This window comes from Myodes glareolus, chromosome 6, assembly GCF_982192425.1.
Source record: "Myodes glareolus chromosome 6, mMyoGla1.1, whole genome shotgun sequence".
In the NCBI taxonomy this organism is placed as follows: domain Eukaryota; kingdom Metazoa; phylum Chordata; class Mammalia; order Rodentia; family Cricetidae; genus Myodes; species Myodes glareolus.
This window is the reverse complement of record NC_142031.1, coordinates 28,933,204-28,953,201: the sequence shown is the minus strand read 5'-3', so window position 1 is coordinate 28,953,201 and position 19,998 is coordinate 28,933,204. Positions and strand designations below refer to the sequence as shown.

Below are 19,998 nucleotides of genomic sequence, written 5' to 3'. Positions count from 1 at the left end.
TACATACTAAGAAGAGACGCAGTGGATGAGTGTAACTGAGAGCAGCAGGAAAGGGAGGAGAAGGCAAGGAATTAATACTGCTAGAGAGACGATTTAAAGGAACCAGGTAAACATGGAGTTCTGAAGATAGAAACTACAACAGGTTCAAATCTCCCTAGTGTGCCAAGAAAAGCGGATATAAAAGGGAAAATAAAGTACACAGTGCAGTGATTTTTCTAAAAGCTATGAAACAAAGTGTTGAGGCTGGAGAGACGGCTCACAAGTTAAGAGCATGAACTGCTCTTTCAGAGGACCCGAGTTCAATTGCCAGACTTCAGTTCAGGGAATCTAACGCTCTTTTTGTTGTTTTGATTTTTCAGGACACGGTTTCTTTGTGTAGCCCTGGAACTCACTCTGTAGACCAGGCTGGCCTTGAACCCAGAAATACACTAGCCTCTGCCTACCAAGTGCTGGGATTAAAGGGGTGTACCACCACTCCCTGGTTTAGGAGGAAAGCTCCTTACTGACTTGTTCCCCAGTGCTTGCTCAGTCTAATTTCTTACACGACTCAGAGATACCAGTCCAGGGTTGGCACAGCCCATAGGAGGCTAGGCCCTCCTACATCAATCGTTAATCAAGAAAATACCACACAGACAAGCTAATAGAGCAGTCTGAGGGAAGCAATTCCTCTATTGTGGTTTCTTCTTCCCAGGTAACTCAAGTATGTGTTGATTTGACAGAGGCTAGCCAGCATACTGGGTTACTAAAGATTTGTGTCTTTGATTCCTTTTTCTCTGCAGCAAGTGAGAGGGAACTTCGTTAGGTTGCAGACCTGCATCTCAGAGCTGCGCACGCTTCAGGTAGAAGGTTGTTACAGACCCCATCATACCTTACTGCCACTGGCTGTAGAGGATGGGCTCCAACAGTTCAAACAGTTCAGCAGATACATGGCCACCAGTGCTACTACTCAGCCCAGTACTTCCCTGGAGGTAAGTGATGCTGCCTTTAGGGCACTAAGCCATTTCCCCATTTCCATCTGTGTAGGTGTTTCATATTTATTATCCTTATGTTGTTCTGTTTCATAGACATTGGATGTAATTTCAAGGTTAAATGTTCAGCTACCTGCAAGTAAAATATTATTTCCCTTTCCCATAACGAATTCAGTTCTTTTTTTCTTTTCTCCTCAGTACTTTATCCTTTTTTTCTGTGCATGTGCATATGCACACGCACACACATGCATGTGTGTGTGTTTGTGTGTTGTGTTATGTGTGTGTTGGATACTCAGACCTGGAGTTATATGCAGTTGTAAGTTGCCCAGAAAAGCACTAGGAACTGTTTAGCATGAATAATAAAAATCCAGAGAAAGATATTGGGGTTCAACCTGAAGTTCAGAAAAGCAAAGCAGCAGCCAAACCACTAGAGAGCTCTTACTTCTATGAAATCTTCAGACTAAAAGAGAGCACGTTCCTGTCTCATCCTACCTTATATTCCTCTTTATTACTGGGATTAAAAGTGTGCTCCACCACTGCCCAGCCTCTGTGGTTAACTTGTGTTGCTGCTGGGATTAAAGGTGTGTGTCACCGCTGTCTGGCCAGTATGGCTGACTAGTGTGGCTATTTTGTGTTCTGTTCTTCAGGCAAGTTTTATTTATTAAAATAAATATCACTACATTTCCCCTTTTTAGTCTAAAATGATAAAGAAGGCTATAACTAATATAAGATAAACTATAAATGATAAGTACAATAATTATATACAATATATACAGGCAATAAATACATCAGCAATGTCTAGTCCATTTGCATTTGACGAATTCAGAGAAAATACTCCATATCTATCCTATCTTGGTGAGTCCAAAGTCTTGTACCTAATTTACTTTCTATCATAACTTGATTTCTGTGTCTGGTAAACAAGGAAAATTGTAACTGTAACTATCTAGTCTTCAACTCCCTCAGAGACCCAAGAAGGAAATAATAGTAACTGAGTAAGCAGGAAGTGCAAGTAAGAAAGTTCCAAAAACTGTGAGTAATGACAAAAACAGCTGTCTTCCTGGACAGTCACCCAAAGTTCCTCTGCAATGTTGGGGTATCCATCTTCGGCCTACAAGCCTAGCTTATCAACAGACTTTCTGTAAAGCAGAATATTCTGAAGGGCTCTCCCTCCTTGTCTTGACAGTGTTTGGTAGTCACTTTCTTTTGTGTCTTGCTTGTCCAATAAGGACAACATACTGTCAGCAGTCGAGGCAAGGGCACTTTCTTGCCCAATGGCTTACTTTTGCCACAAAGAAAGTAAACTCCATGTGTAGTTTCTTCAGTGCCCATTATCTTCTCTGAAGTGTATTGGTGCTGCCAGGAGCAGACATGTCTCATTGCCAGAAAAAAAAAACAAAAAAACTATGTTATTAAAGCATTTTAAATGCCATATTCTGTAGATCTCTGAAATGTTTGAAGATAACCTGTCTATCTAAAATATATCTTTGTTTGACCTTGAAAACATACTTAATGGGGCTGGAAAGATGACTCAGCGGTTAAGAGCACTGCTTGTTCTTCCAAAGGTCCTGAGTTCAATTCCCAGCAACTACTTGGTGGCTCACCACCATCTGTAATGAGATCTGGTGCCCTCTTCTGACCTGTAGGCATACATGCAGACAGAATATGAGAATACTGTACACATAATAAATAAATAAATAACATACTTAATGTGACTACAAGTTCAATTATAATAGGTGATTAACTACTAATCTGCATTTCCTTATTATCCTAAACATCTGGTAATAATAATTTTCAAGACTAGAAATTTACATTACATTGTTAAATGAGTTATATAGGCACAATAGCTTGAACTAGAGTAGAAATGATGTACAGTATGTTCTAACAAAATAATAATATCAAATATACAAAATTTGTATACAATTTATATGCATAATTTATATATAAATTGTATAAAATCCAATCCAATATAAAACTAGTAATTACTTTTTAAAAGTAAATTCAATAATCTACCATTTTATCCTATCATATCTATATCCCCCTTTTTTCACAACAAGAGCTCTAAATCTAATCTCCTTTGTTCAACTTTCCTCCTAGCCATAATCAATAACAACTTGTAACCAAACTCCCTAAGTAATGCTAAATATCCATAACTCATTAAGCAACCAAAACCCACCACCCCACCTTTTGGGAATATAGGCATTGTATTTTTAAATTTACTTCCTGCTGTCTTGGGATGAAGGTATCTTTAGGAGATCCTGAACAGAAAAATTTGGGTTAATTGTCAAATCCTGGGAGAGGTAGCTGTATCATTTGCTGTCCAGTCTCTGCATAATGGAAAAGTGCAGGGCTTATCTCAAGTCCTGGCTAGAGCAGTCTGTGAGGCTGGATCATCTCAGGTAGCCACCTCAAAATTGTTCTGAGAAGTTTGTAGTCCAAAACCAATCTTTAAGTGGTGTTTTTCAGTTTAGTGGTATTATCATAGTCCTGGATGAATTGTCATTGTGAGGCTCCATCCTCTTTGGAGACTACAGAAGTCACTGTTAGACATGCTCATAGTTCACTGCAAAAGACTATAGAAACTCAAACCTGAAATCATGTACAGGAAGGTAGATGAAACTTTTTTTCTAGAATTAGTTAGTACTCTATATGACCATTAATACCATGACTATATATATATATATATATATATATATATATATATTCCTTAAGGCTTAAGAAAAGCCATATATATATATATATATATATAGCCTTAAGAAAAGCTGTTAAGGAGTTGATATAAAACCAAAGGATTATGAGATTTGTGGCAATAAAATAGTCCTTAAATATTTGTTTTTCTTCTGTCACATCAGATGACTCTTCTGACATGAGACAGATTTTGGCTTTCACTTTAATAAGCATGCTTGGGTTTAAAGAAGAGCCATACACCAACTCCAGAGTCAGCTTTGATCTTTAATTCTACTGGGAACACAGAAAGACCATTTGCATTATATGTCTGTAGAGAATAGAAGAAACAAACATTTGGGAGGATTTATGAAATTTTAACCTGTTGGAAATGTGATATAACAATAAGCCAATTACTCTTTTTCTTGAGACATTTTTTCTGAATGATTTGTTCTTTTTCTTCAGTTGTCTCATTTGTCCAGTGGTCTTCAGATTCCTTAGCTGGATACCTCTCTTCTCCTGAAAAGACAAAAACAAAACCCTTTCCCAACCCTAATTCTGGTTGAGATTCCCTTTTGACAAGTTATATTTGATCAAGTGAAAAGCCTTTATTAGTTTTATAGGTTAGTTTAGATTAAAGAATCATGCTGTTAGATGAACTATCATCTCTTCCCATTAAGAGGTTCTCTTGTTCAAATAGAATCTTTATCAATTTTGATAGTATCCATAACTTTTCTTCTCCTGTGGAAACAAAAGCAAAATCCCTTCCCCAATGTAATACATGTCCTGGTTTCCATTCTGAGGTCAGTACATCTTTAAAGTATATCGACTGATTTAATTCTGTAGTTTCTTTTCTACTGTCCAATGTTTCTCTGCAGCTGTTGTTCCCTTCTCATTAGCATTTAGAAAATTCAAAGTTAATAAAGCATTATTCAGTCTATTCCTATGGGTATTTATCATCCCTTTATGTTTATTTAACATATCCTTTACAGTTCAATTTGATCTTTCTATGACTGCCTGCCCTGTAGGATTTTGTGGTATACCTGTAATATGCTTTATATTATAATAAGCAAAAAGACTTTTATTTTCTTATAGACATATGCTGGAGCATTGTCTGTCTTTATTTGTACAGGTATACCCTTGATGGCCATAACTTCTAGCAAATGTGTGATTACTAGCTCAGCCTTTTTCTGACTCAAGGCATGTAATACAAGGGCTGGCTTGTTGGGGTTTCTGTCCTGCCCAGTTCCCACAGCCGTTATGCCCCAATGAAAATCACACAGAGAGTCTACATTAGATATAAACTGATTGGCTCATTAACTCAGGTTTTGTATTAGCTCTTATAACTTAATAAGATAATAATTAGCCCATTATTCTAGTATATGTTTGCCACATGTCTCGGTACCTTTTTCAGTGGAACAGGTCACATCTTGCTTCTTCCCTGATCTCGGCAGGGCTGCTGAGGGAGCTTCCTGCTTCCCAGAATTCTCCTATTCTCCTTGGCCACCTCTACTTCCTGTCTGGTTGTCCCACCTATACATCCTGCCTGGCTAATGGCCAATCAGCGTTTATTTAAAACATAATTGACAGAGTATAGAATTGTCCTATACCAAAGGCAGTTGCCCATTGAAAAACTGAATAAATATCAATGGTGAGGTACATATATTTTAGTTTTCCAAATTCTGCAAAATGGAACACATTCACCTGCCAGATTTCATTCCTTTGAGTACCCTTTGGGTTACTTCCTTCAGGTAGTGGTGTTTGGTTATATAAAGAACAAGTAGGACATTTCCTTATAATTTCCTTGCCTTGTTGCCATGCGATAGAAAAGTCTTTATGTAAACCTTTGCTATTGACATGATTTTTTTTAGTGAAATGTGGAGGCCTTCAGCACATTTCCAATCAATAATTGATTGATTTTGGCATTACCTTGTGTTAGAGGACCTGGCAGACAGACCCATATGGGATCAGATGTGTGTTATGTATATGGGATGATTCCTATTCCTAATTATATCTTGTAACTGAATAAATAATATAGTCAATTCTGTATCCTCTGATATAAATTCAACAGTTTCAATATGCAAAACAATTCTTTCTGAATATTGTGAATCATTAACAATGTTGAGAGGTTCTTTAAAATTCCTTAGTACCATAAGAATAGCATCTAATTCTGACTTTTGAGCAGAATCATAAGGGCTTTGATCCATTTTACTTAAATTTTCTGATTTGTAATCTGCCTTTCCTGATTGATTTGCATAAGTATAGAATGTTGGGGCTCCAGTATTGGTGTGTTATGTACAAAGTGAGGAAGGATTTATTAGTTCTCTTTATAAGTTGAATTCTCTTGTTTTTGTGATAATTGTTGATAATCTCTCCCAAAAAATTACTACAAGCTAACTCTTTGCCAAGGTTCACTTTCTTCCCATAATTTGTCAATTTCATCATTATTAAAAGGTACTATAATTTTTGCTGGGTCTATTCCTACTAATTGACAAGGTCTCAATTTTCCTTTTAGAATTGACTCAGAGACTTTTTCCATATTACTTTTTAATTTTTTACTTGGTTTATGTGGTTTAAAAAAGATACAGTCTAAAATAATATCTTCCCTCTGCATTAAAATTCCTGTAGGGGAACATTTGGAGGGTAATATGACCAGATGCATTTAAGATTCGGATTCACAGCAATTATCACATGTACTCACTGTAATGGATTTGTGAGCTTCCCGGCAGGCAGGAGGCAGCAAGTCCTGAGAGCAGCCAGTCCCGGGCAGGGCCCTGGGTACATCACGCAGCAGATCCCCAAAGGTGGCTAGTCCCCTGGGCATCCCCGGTGGCTAGCCATGTGGACAGTGGGTGGGCAGGGGCCAAACAAATAGGCACACCATGCAGATGGGTTTGCTGCAAGCTGCTGGGGTCCCGAAAGCAGCCAGTCCCAAGCAGGGACAGCATACAAGACTTCATGACAGATCTCCATGTGGCTGTGGCCGGCAGGCGAGAGAGTCAGATAAATATACCATACAGAGTAAAATTAGACATTTATTAGATAGGTTATGGAGGGGAAGGAAAAAGGGAAGAAGGAGAGAGAGAAAAAAAAGAGGAAAAAAGAGGGAGAGAGGCTGCCTCTCTGAGAGAGGGAACAGGAAGAGAGAGAATGGGGGGTCTGAGGCTGCAAGCAGGAAGGGAGTGGCGTGTGGCTTGTCTTTTAAAGAGACAGAATATTACACTCACTCATAAGTGGTTTTTAAGCATAAAGCAAAGAAAACCAGCCTACAAATCACAATCCCAGAGAACCTAGACAACAATGAGGACCCTAAGAGAGACACACATAAATCAAATCTACATGGGAACTAGAAAAAGACAAGATCTCCTGAGTAAATTGGGAGCATGGGGACCACGTGAGAGCATTGAAGGGGAGGGGAGAGGCAAGGAGGGGAGCAGAGAAAAATGTAGAGCTCAATAAAAATCAACAAAAATTTTTTTAAAAAAAGATTCAAATTCACATGAGCCACATGTGCCTTCTATAATTTCTCTTCAATCAAAGTCAATTCTCTCTCAGCTTCATCTGATAATTCCCTGGGGCTTTTTAAGTCCTTGTCGCCATCTAAGGTTTTTTTTTTTTTTTTTTAAATTAATCAGGTCATCAGGACCTATCCCAAAAAATGTGGGAAATGTCTCCTAGCAATCTTTGGAAGTCATTAAGAGTCTTCATTTCCTAATTTGTACCTTTTGGGGTCTAGTTTTAGTAAACCTATTTTATAACCTAAATAATTAATAGAATCCCCTCTTTGTATTTTTTCAAGAGCAATTTTTAATCCCCGCCAAGGCAAAATTTTCTTCTTTTAAAACATTCTTTCTAAAGTATCTGCATTTGAATGAGATAGCAAAATGTAATCCACATAATAGTAAACTATAAATTCAAGAAATTGCTTATGTATCATTTTCAATGGCTTAATTACAAAATACTGTCACCACAGTGAGGCTATTTAACATCCCCTGTGGGAAAATCTTCTGTTGATAGAGACCACTAGTTCATTTCCCGACCACCTTGACTTGAAATAATCACACAAAAACAATATTATTTAAATCATTGCTTGACCAATCACTTAAGCATATTGCTAACTAGCTCTTATGTCTTAAATTAACCCATTTCTATTATTTTATATTTTACTATGAGGCTTGTAGCCTACCAGCAAGGTTCCAGCTGACGACTCACATCTTTCTCCTCTGGCAGTTTCATGAATATATTCTGTTAAGCCGTTGGCCAAAAGCAGCTTTTTTATTCATTAATGAATAAAAGTAATACATATACAGAAGGACTTCCCACACCATTTCCCCTTTTCTGTTTAAATAAAAAAGAAGGTTTTAACTTTAACATAGTAAAATTACATATAAGAAAACAGGTATCAAGCAAGAATTACAGTACATGTTTGTATCTACTTTATCTTTTATCATAACTAAGGAAAACTGTAATTATAGCTATCTATTCTTCAAGTTCATCAAAGACCCCAGAAGGATATAATATTACCTAAGTTAAAGGAAGTGCATTGTAAGCAACTTCCAAAATTCTAGAATTGATGGAGACATCTTGCTGCCTGGACAGTCACTCAAATTTCTAGATTACATTTTTCAATGAGCTGCACAAACACAATACCTTAATCAAGAGCAGAAATATACATATAACAAAATTGATCTTAAATTTTTATGAACAAACCAAGATCCATACCAATGCAAAGTATCCATCTCTATAGCATATCCCCCTCTAAATGTAAAGTGTAACATGAGGGCCTGCTCGCTGGGGTTTCCGTCCTGCCTGGTTCTCACAGTCATTAGGTCCCAAATAATCACCCAGAAGGTCTACATAAGTTATAAAACAGATTGGCCCATTAGTTCAGGCTTCTTATTAGTTCTTTTAACTTATATTAACCCATTCTTCTTATCTATGTTAGCCATATGGCTCAGTACCTTTTTCAGCGGGGCAGGTCACATCTTCCTTCTGCTGTGTCTGGGCAGGACTGTGGAAAGAGCTTCCTTCTTCCCAGAATACTCCTGTTCTCATTGTCCCGCCTCTACTTGTCTGGTTGTCCCGTCTATACTTCCTGCCTGGCTACTGGCCAATCAGTGTTTATTTAAAACATAATTGACAGAATACAGAATTGTCCCACACCAGTAAAGAAACATTTATAAACAACATTTGGAAATTTGGGCCTAGTTCTCTCCAAACTGCTTCCTGCTTTTTATTGAGTGAAGTAATTTTTTAGGGGTGTTCATGGCAACCTTTCAGGGGATCTTGGTCCATCAAACCACATTAGTCTGGAAGGAATCCACAGGTTCTCATCCTCTGAGGAAACAAAAGAAGAACCTCTTTTCCAAAGCACAAATCCTTAGACCCAAATTTTGAAGTCAAGATAACTTTAAAATATATATGTTGGTTTAGCTTAGCAGCCCATACAATGAGATGTCTCTCTGTACTTAGCTCTTTCACAGTCAAAAAATTCAAAGAAAACACAATGATGTACATAATCAAGACTTTTTGTGTATTTTCTATCTTTACATGGCTTATTTTTCTGTACTCCTTTAATCTATGACTGTCCACTCTGTCTCCTTAAAGACTTTATCTTTTTTAAGCCATTTACTTCTTTTTATAACTGTCTATATTCTTTTTCTTCTCTCTCTCAAGCCTATGTACATTTATCCAACACTGTGACCCATTTAGAGGTCTTTTTTTCATCTGAATCTGTCTTTATTGTGTATCTGTAATTATTTTCTGAACAGGATCACCTTTTTTAAAAAAAAAAAAATGATAAGCAGGCACAGCTAGGACTAAGACTGCTTTGCCCTTTGGCTACACCCAGTCCAACATGGCAGAGGCATTTCAGTGCCTCTGCAAGCCATACAAACAACTCCAGTTTCAAGTATGCAGCGGGTCTATGTCATGCCATTAAGCAGTTTGTAACAGGGTGCTCACAAACCCCACTTAAATGCTTAGTCTCCTGAAAAAAAACAGAGCTGTTTGTGCAACTAGCATGAATCAGGAAGCCTTCTTAAAGGAGTCACACATTTTTTGCTACCATTGCTGAGTGAAGAAGTTCTATCTTAAAGTTGCCACCAGCAAACAGTCTATCTGGAAAAAAAAATAACTCTGTTATTTTGTGTCTAGAATTCCTTTTCAAGCTCTCTTAGGTTTTATGTGGATTTAGCTAGCACATGTTGGCACACCAATCTTCCATTGAGATCTCTTAGCAGGTTGAGAATTATTATAAGCAGGCACTGTGAATGCAAATTTTTCTTTGTCCTTTTCTTAAAAAGGTACAGTAAAGAAACAATCTTTTAAATCAATAACTATAAGAGGCCATCCTATAGGTAATAGGGAAGGCAAAGTAATTCCAGACTGTAGAGAGCCCATTGACTATATCACTTTATTAACAGATCTTAGATCTGTTACCATTCTCAATTTTTCAGATTTCTTTTTAACAAAAAATACAGGAGAATTCCAAGGGCTGATTGATTCTTCAATATGTTGAGCATCTGTACTAATTGTTCTAAAGCCCACAGTTTCTCTATTGTTAAAGGCCATTGCTTAACCCATACAGGTTTGTCTGTCAGTCATTTTAAAGGTAGAGCTGTTGGTGCCTTTGAAATATCAGCAGCTGTTGTGCCCTGTTCTTGTATAACCTGAATCATCAGTGACTGCTCTTTATAATATCTTGTAAAATTTTCCCAGAAACATACATTAATTTATGGTTTATTTCTAAGGAGTATTCCATTGCCGTAACAAATCACATTCCCACAAGTTTATTGCTATGTTAACCATATATAGTTTTAATAGTCCACTCTGTCCTTCTGGCTTTATACATTCAACCCATTTCATTCTCTGCTTTACCTGAGATAAAGTTCCATTTCCTAAAAACTGAACATTTATATCCCGAAGAGGCCAATTTGAATGCCAAGATTCTGATGAAATTTTTGTTTTATCTGCATCTGTGTCTAACAGACCTTCAATAACAATGTCATTTATTTGTATTTTTAATTTTGTTCTTTTTTTTATTTATAGAAGTTTGGCAAAACACTCACTTTATAGTTTATCCTGAATTTTTTGTTTTCTCTTCTATAGCTGTTCTATTATCCAGAGCAATATGGTTTCTTACAGTAGGCATCAGGTTCTTTAATTGCTCTGGTAAGGAAGTTCCTCTGTGATAGCAGGAAGTGATTGAACTGGATTTGGCAAAGGGGCCTGCAAGAGACCCCTCATGGAGTTTCCCAACAACAAAGGATTACCTTGACTATTCCTCACTGACCTACTTTCATTAGTTCAATGCCTGCCTTTGCCACACCTTCTACATAATCCAGAAGGGAAGGGCATTCTGAATGGATTATTCTTAGAAAAAAAATTGTTCCTTGGAATGCCCTGCCTACAGTCCCTTTTAAAATGACCTTGTTTGCTGCAATTATAACACTTGACATTTCAGTTTTTCCTCAAGCCTCTGGAAATCACCTCTCTGTCCATGCATCATCATGGTCATGAGATTCAATATTAATTATATCTTGAATCCATTTCTTCAAAGGTGCTGATCTTACCTTTAACAACCAATTATCCTTTTGCATAGAGAATTGGCATTTTTAAAATCCAGAGATTCAATTATTATTTGTCTAGCTTTCTCAATTTGGTATCATTCTATTTACTGCTGAAGTCAATCTTTGTAAGAAATCCATAAAGGCTTCCTTTGGGTCCTGTGTAACTTTAGTAAATGACTCAATCTTATTTCCTATTTCTCCAGTTCAGTCCTAAGCCATCAAAGCTGCTGCACAGCATAAATCCAGGGTGTGCTCATCGTATACAGCTTTAATCTCCTTCTCCAAGAATTTGATCTTGGGAGATTTCCCTACCTTTAGCTTTGCTTCATTGTTCAATAGTCTTAGCCTCTTCTCTGAACCAGGTACTTCATTGTAATTGTGGACCAGGTTCTAAAACACTTTTAACCAATTCTATTCAGTCTTTAGGGCTAATTCTATTACAAACTGACCATGAGTTTAACATTTGCTTCACAGAAGGCAAATGCATGCCATATGAGACTATTGCTTCCATGAATCTCCTTAAATCTAACATTGGCACAGGAGTCTAGGTAGCTGTAACAGAGCCTCTGCCCTTTGGCATTTCCTGTAAGGTTACTGGATATATTAAGGTTGGTTGTCTGAAAACCTTAGGCTGTTCCTCTCTCTTCTTATAATGCAACGCTGAATTCCTCTGTCTCGGTTTGAATATCTCTGTGATCTATTTTATTAAGTTTTTCTAAGGCCTGTATCTTTTTTAAATTTATTTTTTTAAAAAAAACTATCTTTTCTCATTTTACATGTCAAATCCATTTCCCACTCCCTCCCCTCCTCCCGCTTCCTCTACCTTCCTCCCCCTCCCACTCCTCATCCCACCCCCATCCACTCTTCAGAGAGGGTAAGGCTTCCCATGGGGGGTCAACGAAGTCTAGCACATTGCTTTGAGGCAGGACCAAGGCCCTCCCTACTACATATAGCTAAACAAGGTATCCCTTCAGAGAGATTGGGTTCCAAAAAGCCAGAACAAGCAGGAGAGATAAATCCTGATCTTACTGCCAGTGACCTCACAGTCTGCCCTAGTAAGGCCTATATCTCAGATTAACCAACGTTTTAGTGATGAGACAAAAATGTTAAAGCTGATCATGTTTCCAGTTGACATTATATAAATTCCATCGAAATTAGCTATCCTTTCTTTTAATCATTCCATTTTCATACTATCCAGCATATTATCATATGGAGACCCAAATCCCTCCATTGTAATGGTCTTTCCCATTTTTTTAATATGAGGAAAACTCTCTTTTAACTAATTCATCCCTTTAAGAATTCCCAGTTGTCTTCCAAATCTATGGACGATGTTGGTGAAGGTGTGAGGCTGATTGCTGCTGTGCAGAACTGTAAAATCCTGACTGCATTTCAAGGCAGCTACCTAGTTTGGTAGGAGCACCAGAAAGGAATTCAGGGAGAGTTCATAATCCATGGGAGAGAGAGAGAGAGAGAGAGAGAGAGAGAGAGAGAGAGAGAGAGAGAGAGAACTGAAAAATGCACAGGGGATTGTTCGGTGGCATTTGGGGCCCAGATGCTTCTGGAGTTTGGGTGGCAACTGGAGATTGTTTTAGAGAGGCTACAACAGAAAAATCCCAAACTCACTCAGAGGCTTGGGGAAAAAAGAAAAGAAAGCCTAACAGGGTGGGGTTGGAGCCCCATGTGCAGCTCTGGCTGTGCCAGTGGCTAAAAAGCCATGGACAAACAGCTTTTTTGTGAATTTGTACCGCAGATGTTGGGTGCCAAATTTAGCACTTATTTATTTATTTGTTCATTCATTCATTCATTCATTTATTATTTTGTTTTTTCGAGACAGGGTTACTCTGTAGCTTTGGAACCTATCCTGGAACTAGCTCTTGTAGACCAGGCTGACCTCCAACTCACAAAGATCCGCCTACCTCTGCCTCCCGAGTGCTGGGATTAAAGGCGTGTGCCACCACCACCCAGAAAATTTAGCACTTATAATTTAAAAAAAAAAAAAACAGAGCCAGATATTGGGGTTCAACCTAAAGTTCAGAAAAGCAAAGCAACCAAGCCACTAGAGAGCTCTTACCGCTATGAAATCTTCAGACCAGAGCAAGTTCCTATCCCATCCCACCTTATATTCCTCTCTAGTGCTAAGATTAAAGGTGTGCACCACCACTGCCCGGCCTCTATGGCTAACTAGTGTGGCTTCTGGGATTAAAGGTGTGCGCCACCACTGCCCGGCCTGTATGGCTGACTAGTGTGGCTGTTTTGCATTCTGGTCTTCAGGCAAGCGTTATTCATTAAAATACAAATGAAATATCACTACAGAACTGAATCCCAATCCTATGAAAGAACACCAAGTGCTTTCATTTTGTTTTGTTTTGTTTTTCAATTATGTTGCATGATTGTGTGTGGGTATATGCATGTATGTGCAGGTATCCACAGAGACCAGAGGCATTGAATGTACTGGACATATCATTGGGTTACAGGCAGCAGTGAGCTGCCTGCTGTGGTCACTGGGAAGCAAACTCAGGTCCCCAGGAAGAGTAGTCCATGCTCCTAACCACTGAGCTCTCTCTTTGGATCCAGCAAGCACTCTTAACGGCTGTCATGTTTCCAGTCCCTCCTACTCAGCTCTTAATATGACACAGGGCTTCAAGAGAAACTGAAAGCAGGGACCAAAGTGAACCATAAGGAAAACCTGAAATAAAATGAAATCTGAACACCCCTGCCTCCAGATATTTGGAATTTGCAAGGTAAACATTAAATTGCCTAAATTAGCTCTGTTTTATATATATCTGGGTACCCTTTAATCCAGAGAGGGAGCGTCACACCTGTAAAATCAGAAGTAGGAGGTTGAGGGAAGACTAAACCAGCCTGGGCTATGTGGTTAGTTCCAGACCAACCTAGGTTACAGAGTCAAACATTATCTCAAAATAGAACCCAGAATAAACAAACAAAAAAATTGTAATTGTCTTTTATCAATTTTAATTTTTTATTTTTATTCTTTACATACACCACTTCCCAACCACAGTTACCCCACCTCCACTCCTCCAAGTGCCCCTCTCCCCACTAGATCCCCTCCTCCATTTCCCTAAAGAAAGAGAGGGGGAGGAGGGAGGGGGAAGAAGGGAGGGAGGGAGAGAGGGAGAGAGAGAGAAAGAGGGAAGGAAAGAAAGAAGAGAAAAAGAAAGAGCAGGCTTCCCAGAGATATCAACTAAACATGGCATAACCAATTGCAATAAGACTAGGCACAAACCCTTATATCAAGACTGGAGGAGGCAACTCTGTGGGAGAAAAAGGGTCCCAAATGCAGGCAAAAGGAATAGAGCTACCAACTATTCATTCTGTTAGGGATCCCACAAGAACACCAAGCTACACAACCGTAATGGATATTCAGAGGAGCTAGCTCAGACCCACACAGGCTGCTTGATTGTCTCTTCAGTGTCTGTGAGCCCCTATGAGCCCCGTTTACTTGATTCTGTGGGTCATGTTCTTGTGGTGTTATTGACCCCTCTGGCTCCTACAGTCCTTCCTCCCCTCTCTTCTTTAGGCTGCCCCTGGCTTCACCTGGTGTTTAGCTGTGGGTCTCTGCATCCGCCCCTATCAGCTGCCAGAGGAAGCCTCTCTGATGACAATTGGGCCAGGCGCTAATCTATGAATATAGCAGAATATCATTAGGAATCATTTCACTGACTTCTTTTGCCAGTTGTATTTGGTCCTACCTTGGGTATCTGGGCTATCCTGCTTCTGGTTCCTGTTGTCCAAGCAGTGTTAGGTATAGGATTCTCATGGCATGGGCCTCAAGTTGGACCAGTCATTGGTTGGCCACTCTTGTAAGTTCTCCACCACCATTACCCCAGCACGTCTTGCAGGCAGGACATAATGTATGTAGCTGGTTTGTAGCTGGGCTATGTCCCAGTCCCACTGCGGGGAGCCTTGTCTGATTATAAAAGATGGCCAGTTCAGACTCTGGATCCCCATTACTAGGAGACTTCACTGTGTCCCTGTTGTAGATTATGGGGAGTTTCCACTGCACTGGTTTTCAACATCGCCTCCCCAGATGCCCCCCAATTCCAGTCCTCTCTCCCAAAACTCTCTCCCTCCATCTCGTCCCATCCTGAACCCTACTGTTCACATCCCTATTCACCCCCATTTTCCCTGCAAAATCTATTTCCCCTTCCCAGGAAGATCCATGCCCCCACCTGCATGAGCCCTCTTTGTTACTTAGCCTTTCTGGGTCTGTGGATTGTATCATTATTCTTTACTTAACAACTAATGTCCACTTATAAGTGAGTACGTGCCATGCTTGTCTTCTGGGTACCTCATTCAGGATGATTTTTTTCTAGTTCCATCTATTTGTTTGAAAATTTTATTGTTTTTAACAGGTGAGTAATACTCCATTGTTTAATGTTTTCTTTTCCATTCTTCAGTTGAGGGAAATCTAGGTTGTTTCCAATTCCTGGCTATTATGAATAAAGCAGCTATAAAGATAGTTGAGCACGTATCCTTGTGGTAGGATGGGGGATGGTCATCTGAGTGTATGCCCAAGAATAGTATGGCTGGGCCTTGAGGTAGATTGATTCCCAATTTTCTGAGAAATATTGGTCTCTAATCAAATTTTGACTCAAATTGACTAAATTTTCTTGGGATTAGCAAATGTCAGAATTGATGCTAATCTGGTTCCAGGCTGAGACAATCTTAAAATAATCTTAAATAAGTTGTGGGTGGATATTCTATGGGTACATTTGTGAGTGGCTAAAATAGTCTCAGTTTTGGTGACTTCTGGATGCAAACAGATGACTTGAAAAATAATAGTGTGGAACTTCCCATTTCCGGTTCACATGTGAAGAAGTTGGAAGTTGTCACTTTGTCCTAATAATTTTTAAAATGCTCTGCTTCCAAAAAAAAAAAAACCCAGAAACCTGATTTATGTAATAAGAATGTGCAATAAACCAAGCTTGGGAAATTCAATCTTCCAGTACACGTGAAACTCTAAAGGGTGGAAACCACCCAAAATTTTAGTCCATGTGGAGGCCTGGGACCAAAAAATTGAGGAAATCCTGACACCTATTGGCCACTCAGCAAAACTCAACCCAAAAGGTGGTTTGCTCTCCACTATTCACTAGGACACTGCATACCCACAGATCTGGCTTTACAGGCTTGAACAGGAGCCTTAGCCCACACATCGCATGTCACATTGCTACAGGAGACATCACAAGGAAAGGAGGAATTCAAAACCCATCTTCTCAAGGAAAAACTTCTGACTAATGCTATATAATATATGATATTGATTATGTGTTACATATGTATGGGGGCATTGAACTTGGAGTAATAAATCAAAGAAGGCACAAACCTCTAACTCCTAAATGAAATCATGAAGCATACAAATAAGCAATATACCACAAAGATAGTCTACAGCAATGCTTATTGTAGCATTATTCATAATAGCTAAGCTATAGAGTCAGTCTGGATGTCTCTCAACCGAAGAATGGATGGAAATGTGGTCTATGTACACAATGGAATTTTGTTCAATGAGAAGGAATAATGAATTGCATCATTTGAAAAAAAATGATGTAACAAGAATATATCAAATTAAGTGAATTAAGTCAGACCCAGAAGGACAAAAGTCACATTTTCTCATTTATGGATCCCGGATTTTATACGGACAGATAAAATCATATGTATATATGACATAAAGTAGAAGCAAACTCTCTAGTGGAATGAAGAGAACTAATAGGGAGGGAAAAGGGTGGGAGCACGAGGGTTCTATTCAACGTCTCCAAAACCATTCAAGAAAAGAAGAGGGGAGAATAAAATAGATTAAAAGAATTCACCAAACTACAATTTGTAAGAAATCATTGTAGGGGGAAAAAGAGAAGGAAAATAACATAGGTTATAAATGTGTATCTATACCTGAAAAGTGAAACGTATCAAAGAAGAAATGTGAAGATAAATGAAGGTATTTCTCTTAGTCTTAATTCATGAAACAGATAACATTTTGTTCAAAATCACAGCAACAGCATGCTGGTCGTGCATACACACTTAGGTTTATAAATAAGTGAGAAGAGTGGCAGCAGTGATAGAAGAGGGTTGGAAAATTAAGATAGTTATTGCATGTGAGAGTCATGGCCTCCGCTGGCCTCACACTTGCTGTGTAGCCAAGGGTGGTCTTGAACTTCTGATTCACCATGCCTGGCTCAAAATTCCTGTATGTATTTCTGTAGCATGCTTATATTTCCTGTAACATAGTAGTGTTATTTGAGAGTGGACCTGGATTAGTCATGAATATATGTTACAAGCTCTTGGATGACTACTTTGTAAAGTTAAAAAAAGTACAGCCAATGTGGTAAAAATTGGAAAGAATATGAAATCATTAGAACTGCTTAACTAAAATCATTAGAAGCATGGCAGTGTGGCTCAAGGCAGGGCATTTTCCGAGCATGTAAAAATGCCAGGTTCTATCCCTGCAGAGCAAAAAGAGAAAGGAAAGGAGGAAGGGGGGTGAAACAGGAAAAAAGGCCCGCGTAACAGACATACAATGGTGACAGCGTAGATCAGTGCCACAGTGTCTTACTTAACATCAGTGACCCAGGAGCCCCAGGTAAAAAATAGAGAAAGTCAAAATGGATCAAAATAAAGACTTGATTATGTTTCGCCTACAAGAAACCTGCACTAGAATTTTCTCAACCACTAAAAGCGCTTGCTACTCAAACTTGAAAATCTAAACTGAATCTTTGAAACCCGCAGCAGAAAGAGAAAACAACTGAAAGTTGTCCTCTGACCTCCATACTTACACCATGACACACGTACACGTGCACGCACACACACACCAATAATAAATAAAATTAATAATTTGTTTTATAGGCAGCCCACATTAAATAGAAAGATATATAGAACTTAAAAGCAAGTGTTTGGAGAAAAACATACACAAGTCAAAGCAAGAGGAGCTGTATTAATTTCAGGCAAAGAAATGTCAAGGTAGACAAAGTCTCAGCTGAGTTCTAAGACAGCCAGAGCTGTACAGTAAGACCCTATCTCAAAAACACACACAAAGACTTTGTTTTATATGTATGGGTGTTTTGCCTGCACATATATAATAAGTGCACATCTTGCATGCTCGGTGCCCAGAGGGCCAGAGAGGATTCTGAATTCCCTGAATCTGGAATGACTGAGGGTTGTGAACTGAGCACAGTTCTTGAAAGAACAGTCAGTGCTCTTAACTGCTGAGCCATCTCCCTAGCACCAACACAGTGATTCTTTTTTTATTATCAAAGACTTTATAAATAAAAATAAGTGGTGATAAGTTAAATCAGTCAAGTTGACACAGTACCGTAAACACACCCACAACATAGACAATGGCCATTTTACTTACTTCAGCAAAATGGTATCATTTGTCTTATAAATATACCGTTTATTAAAATTTACTACATTTATAATTTAGTTTTATTTAATTTAAATTGGATTTCACTTCAGCATGATAAGAACTAGAGCCATCATGTCTTGTTTCGTGGTGTGCATATTTAGGTAAAGGGTTACTAAAAGCACTTTAGTAGTTTAGGTAATTTTTCCCTTTATGTATTCTAATTTAAAATAGATGACACACCGCGGCTGTTCACACTAGCAAAGTGTTCTCCTTTGTGGTTGTCCTCAGTGACTGGGAAGACAGGTGGCTTCTGTCCAGAGACAACCAGGAGGGGACAGTGGGTTGTTTGGAAGCTTCTGAGCCAGGGAGGCTCAGACACCACACTTAGGGTCCAAGACATGAAGTTAGAAGTGTTCTAGTGTCTCTCTGATGGAGGGAAACAAGGATGGAAACATGGAGACAGCAACAAAGCATGAAGCTGTGCATAACTACAAATGCTGACGGCCTTCCATGCCAGATACCACACTCGGGACAACCCTGTTATTTGTGAAATAGTCATTGCTTGCGAGATGAGGAAAATGGGGTTCGGGAAATTTAGTAATTCATGTAACATCACAGAGCTATAAAATCGCAGGAGCAGGTCTCCCCACCATTGTCTTTCTAGCTACAAAAATCATCGTTTCCACCATAGCTTAGCTTCTGAACGCCACCAGTGAGCTCTGAGTGGAGGATCCATGATCAAAATTCCCCGCCAGGGTTCTCAGAGCATAAAATTTGTTAGAATGACCAGACTGGAACAATATTCACCAGCTTCCAAAGCACAGGAGGAATAGGCAAGGACTGGATTATTGAGATGACTAGTTTTATGCATCGGCTTAGCAGGGCCATGGGATACCTAAATAGCTATACATAATTATACATTGTTCTTTTTTCTTCCTTTTATTGAAAATAACTTTTTTCTCACATAATATATCCTGATTATGATTTCTCATCCCTCTGCTCTTTCCAGTTTTTCTCTACTTCCTCTCCCATTGGGTTCACCCCCTTTCTGTCTCTCATTAGAAAACAAACAGGTTTCTAAAGAATAATAATAAAATAAAATAATATAAAACAAAAACTAAGACATTGGAGTAGAATGAAGAGGAGGAAGAAGGAAAAGAGCCCAATAAAAGGGACAAGAAACAGATAAAGACTCAGAGACCCTCTCATTTGAATACTCAGGAATCCCATAAAAATATTAAACCGGAAGCCATAATATATACACAAAGGGTATAGTAAAAAAGAGAAAGTGTGTGTGTGTGTAATTAAATTAAAAACTAAGATAATTTTTTAAACCCCTGACATGACATCATGATATCATAACATCATAATATAACAATTCTTAATGTGACAGTCCCTAGCATAGTGCCATCTACATGAGGCAAAATACAATAGAACTGCAAAGATG

General features: G+C 38.7%; 1 protein-coding gene across 2 annotated transcripts in view; it reads left to right on the top strand.

Annotated features, from left to right (window-relative positions):
- Positions 1–19,998, top strand: part of M1ap (meiosis 1 associated protein) — an 89,599-nt gene that overhangs the window by 14,858 nt on the left and 54,743 nt on the right. For both annotated transcript variants that reach the window (XM_087907116.1, XM_087907115.1), the window contains exon 3: positions 780–968. In XM_087907116.1, coding sequence (XP_087763242.1) covers positions 780–968 — 189 coding nt within the window. The remainder of the gene's footprint in view (positions 1–779; positions 969–19,998) is intronic.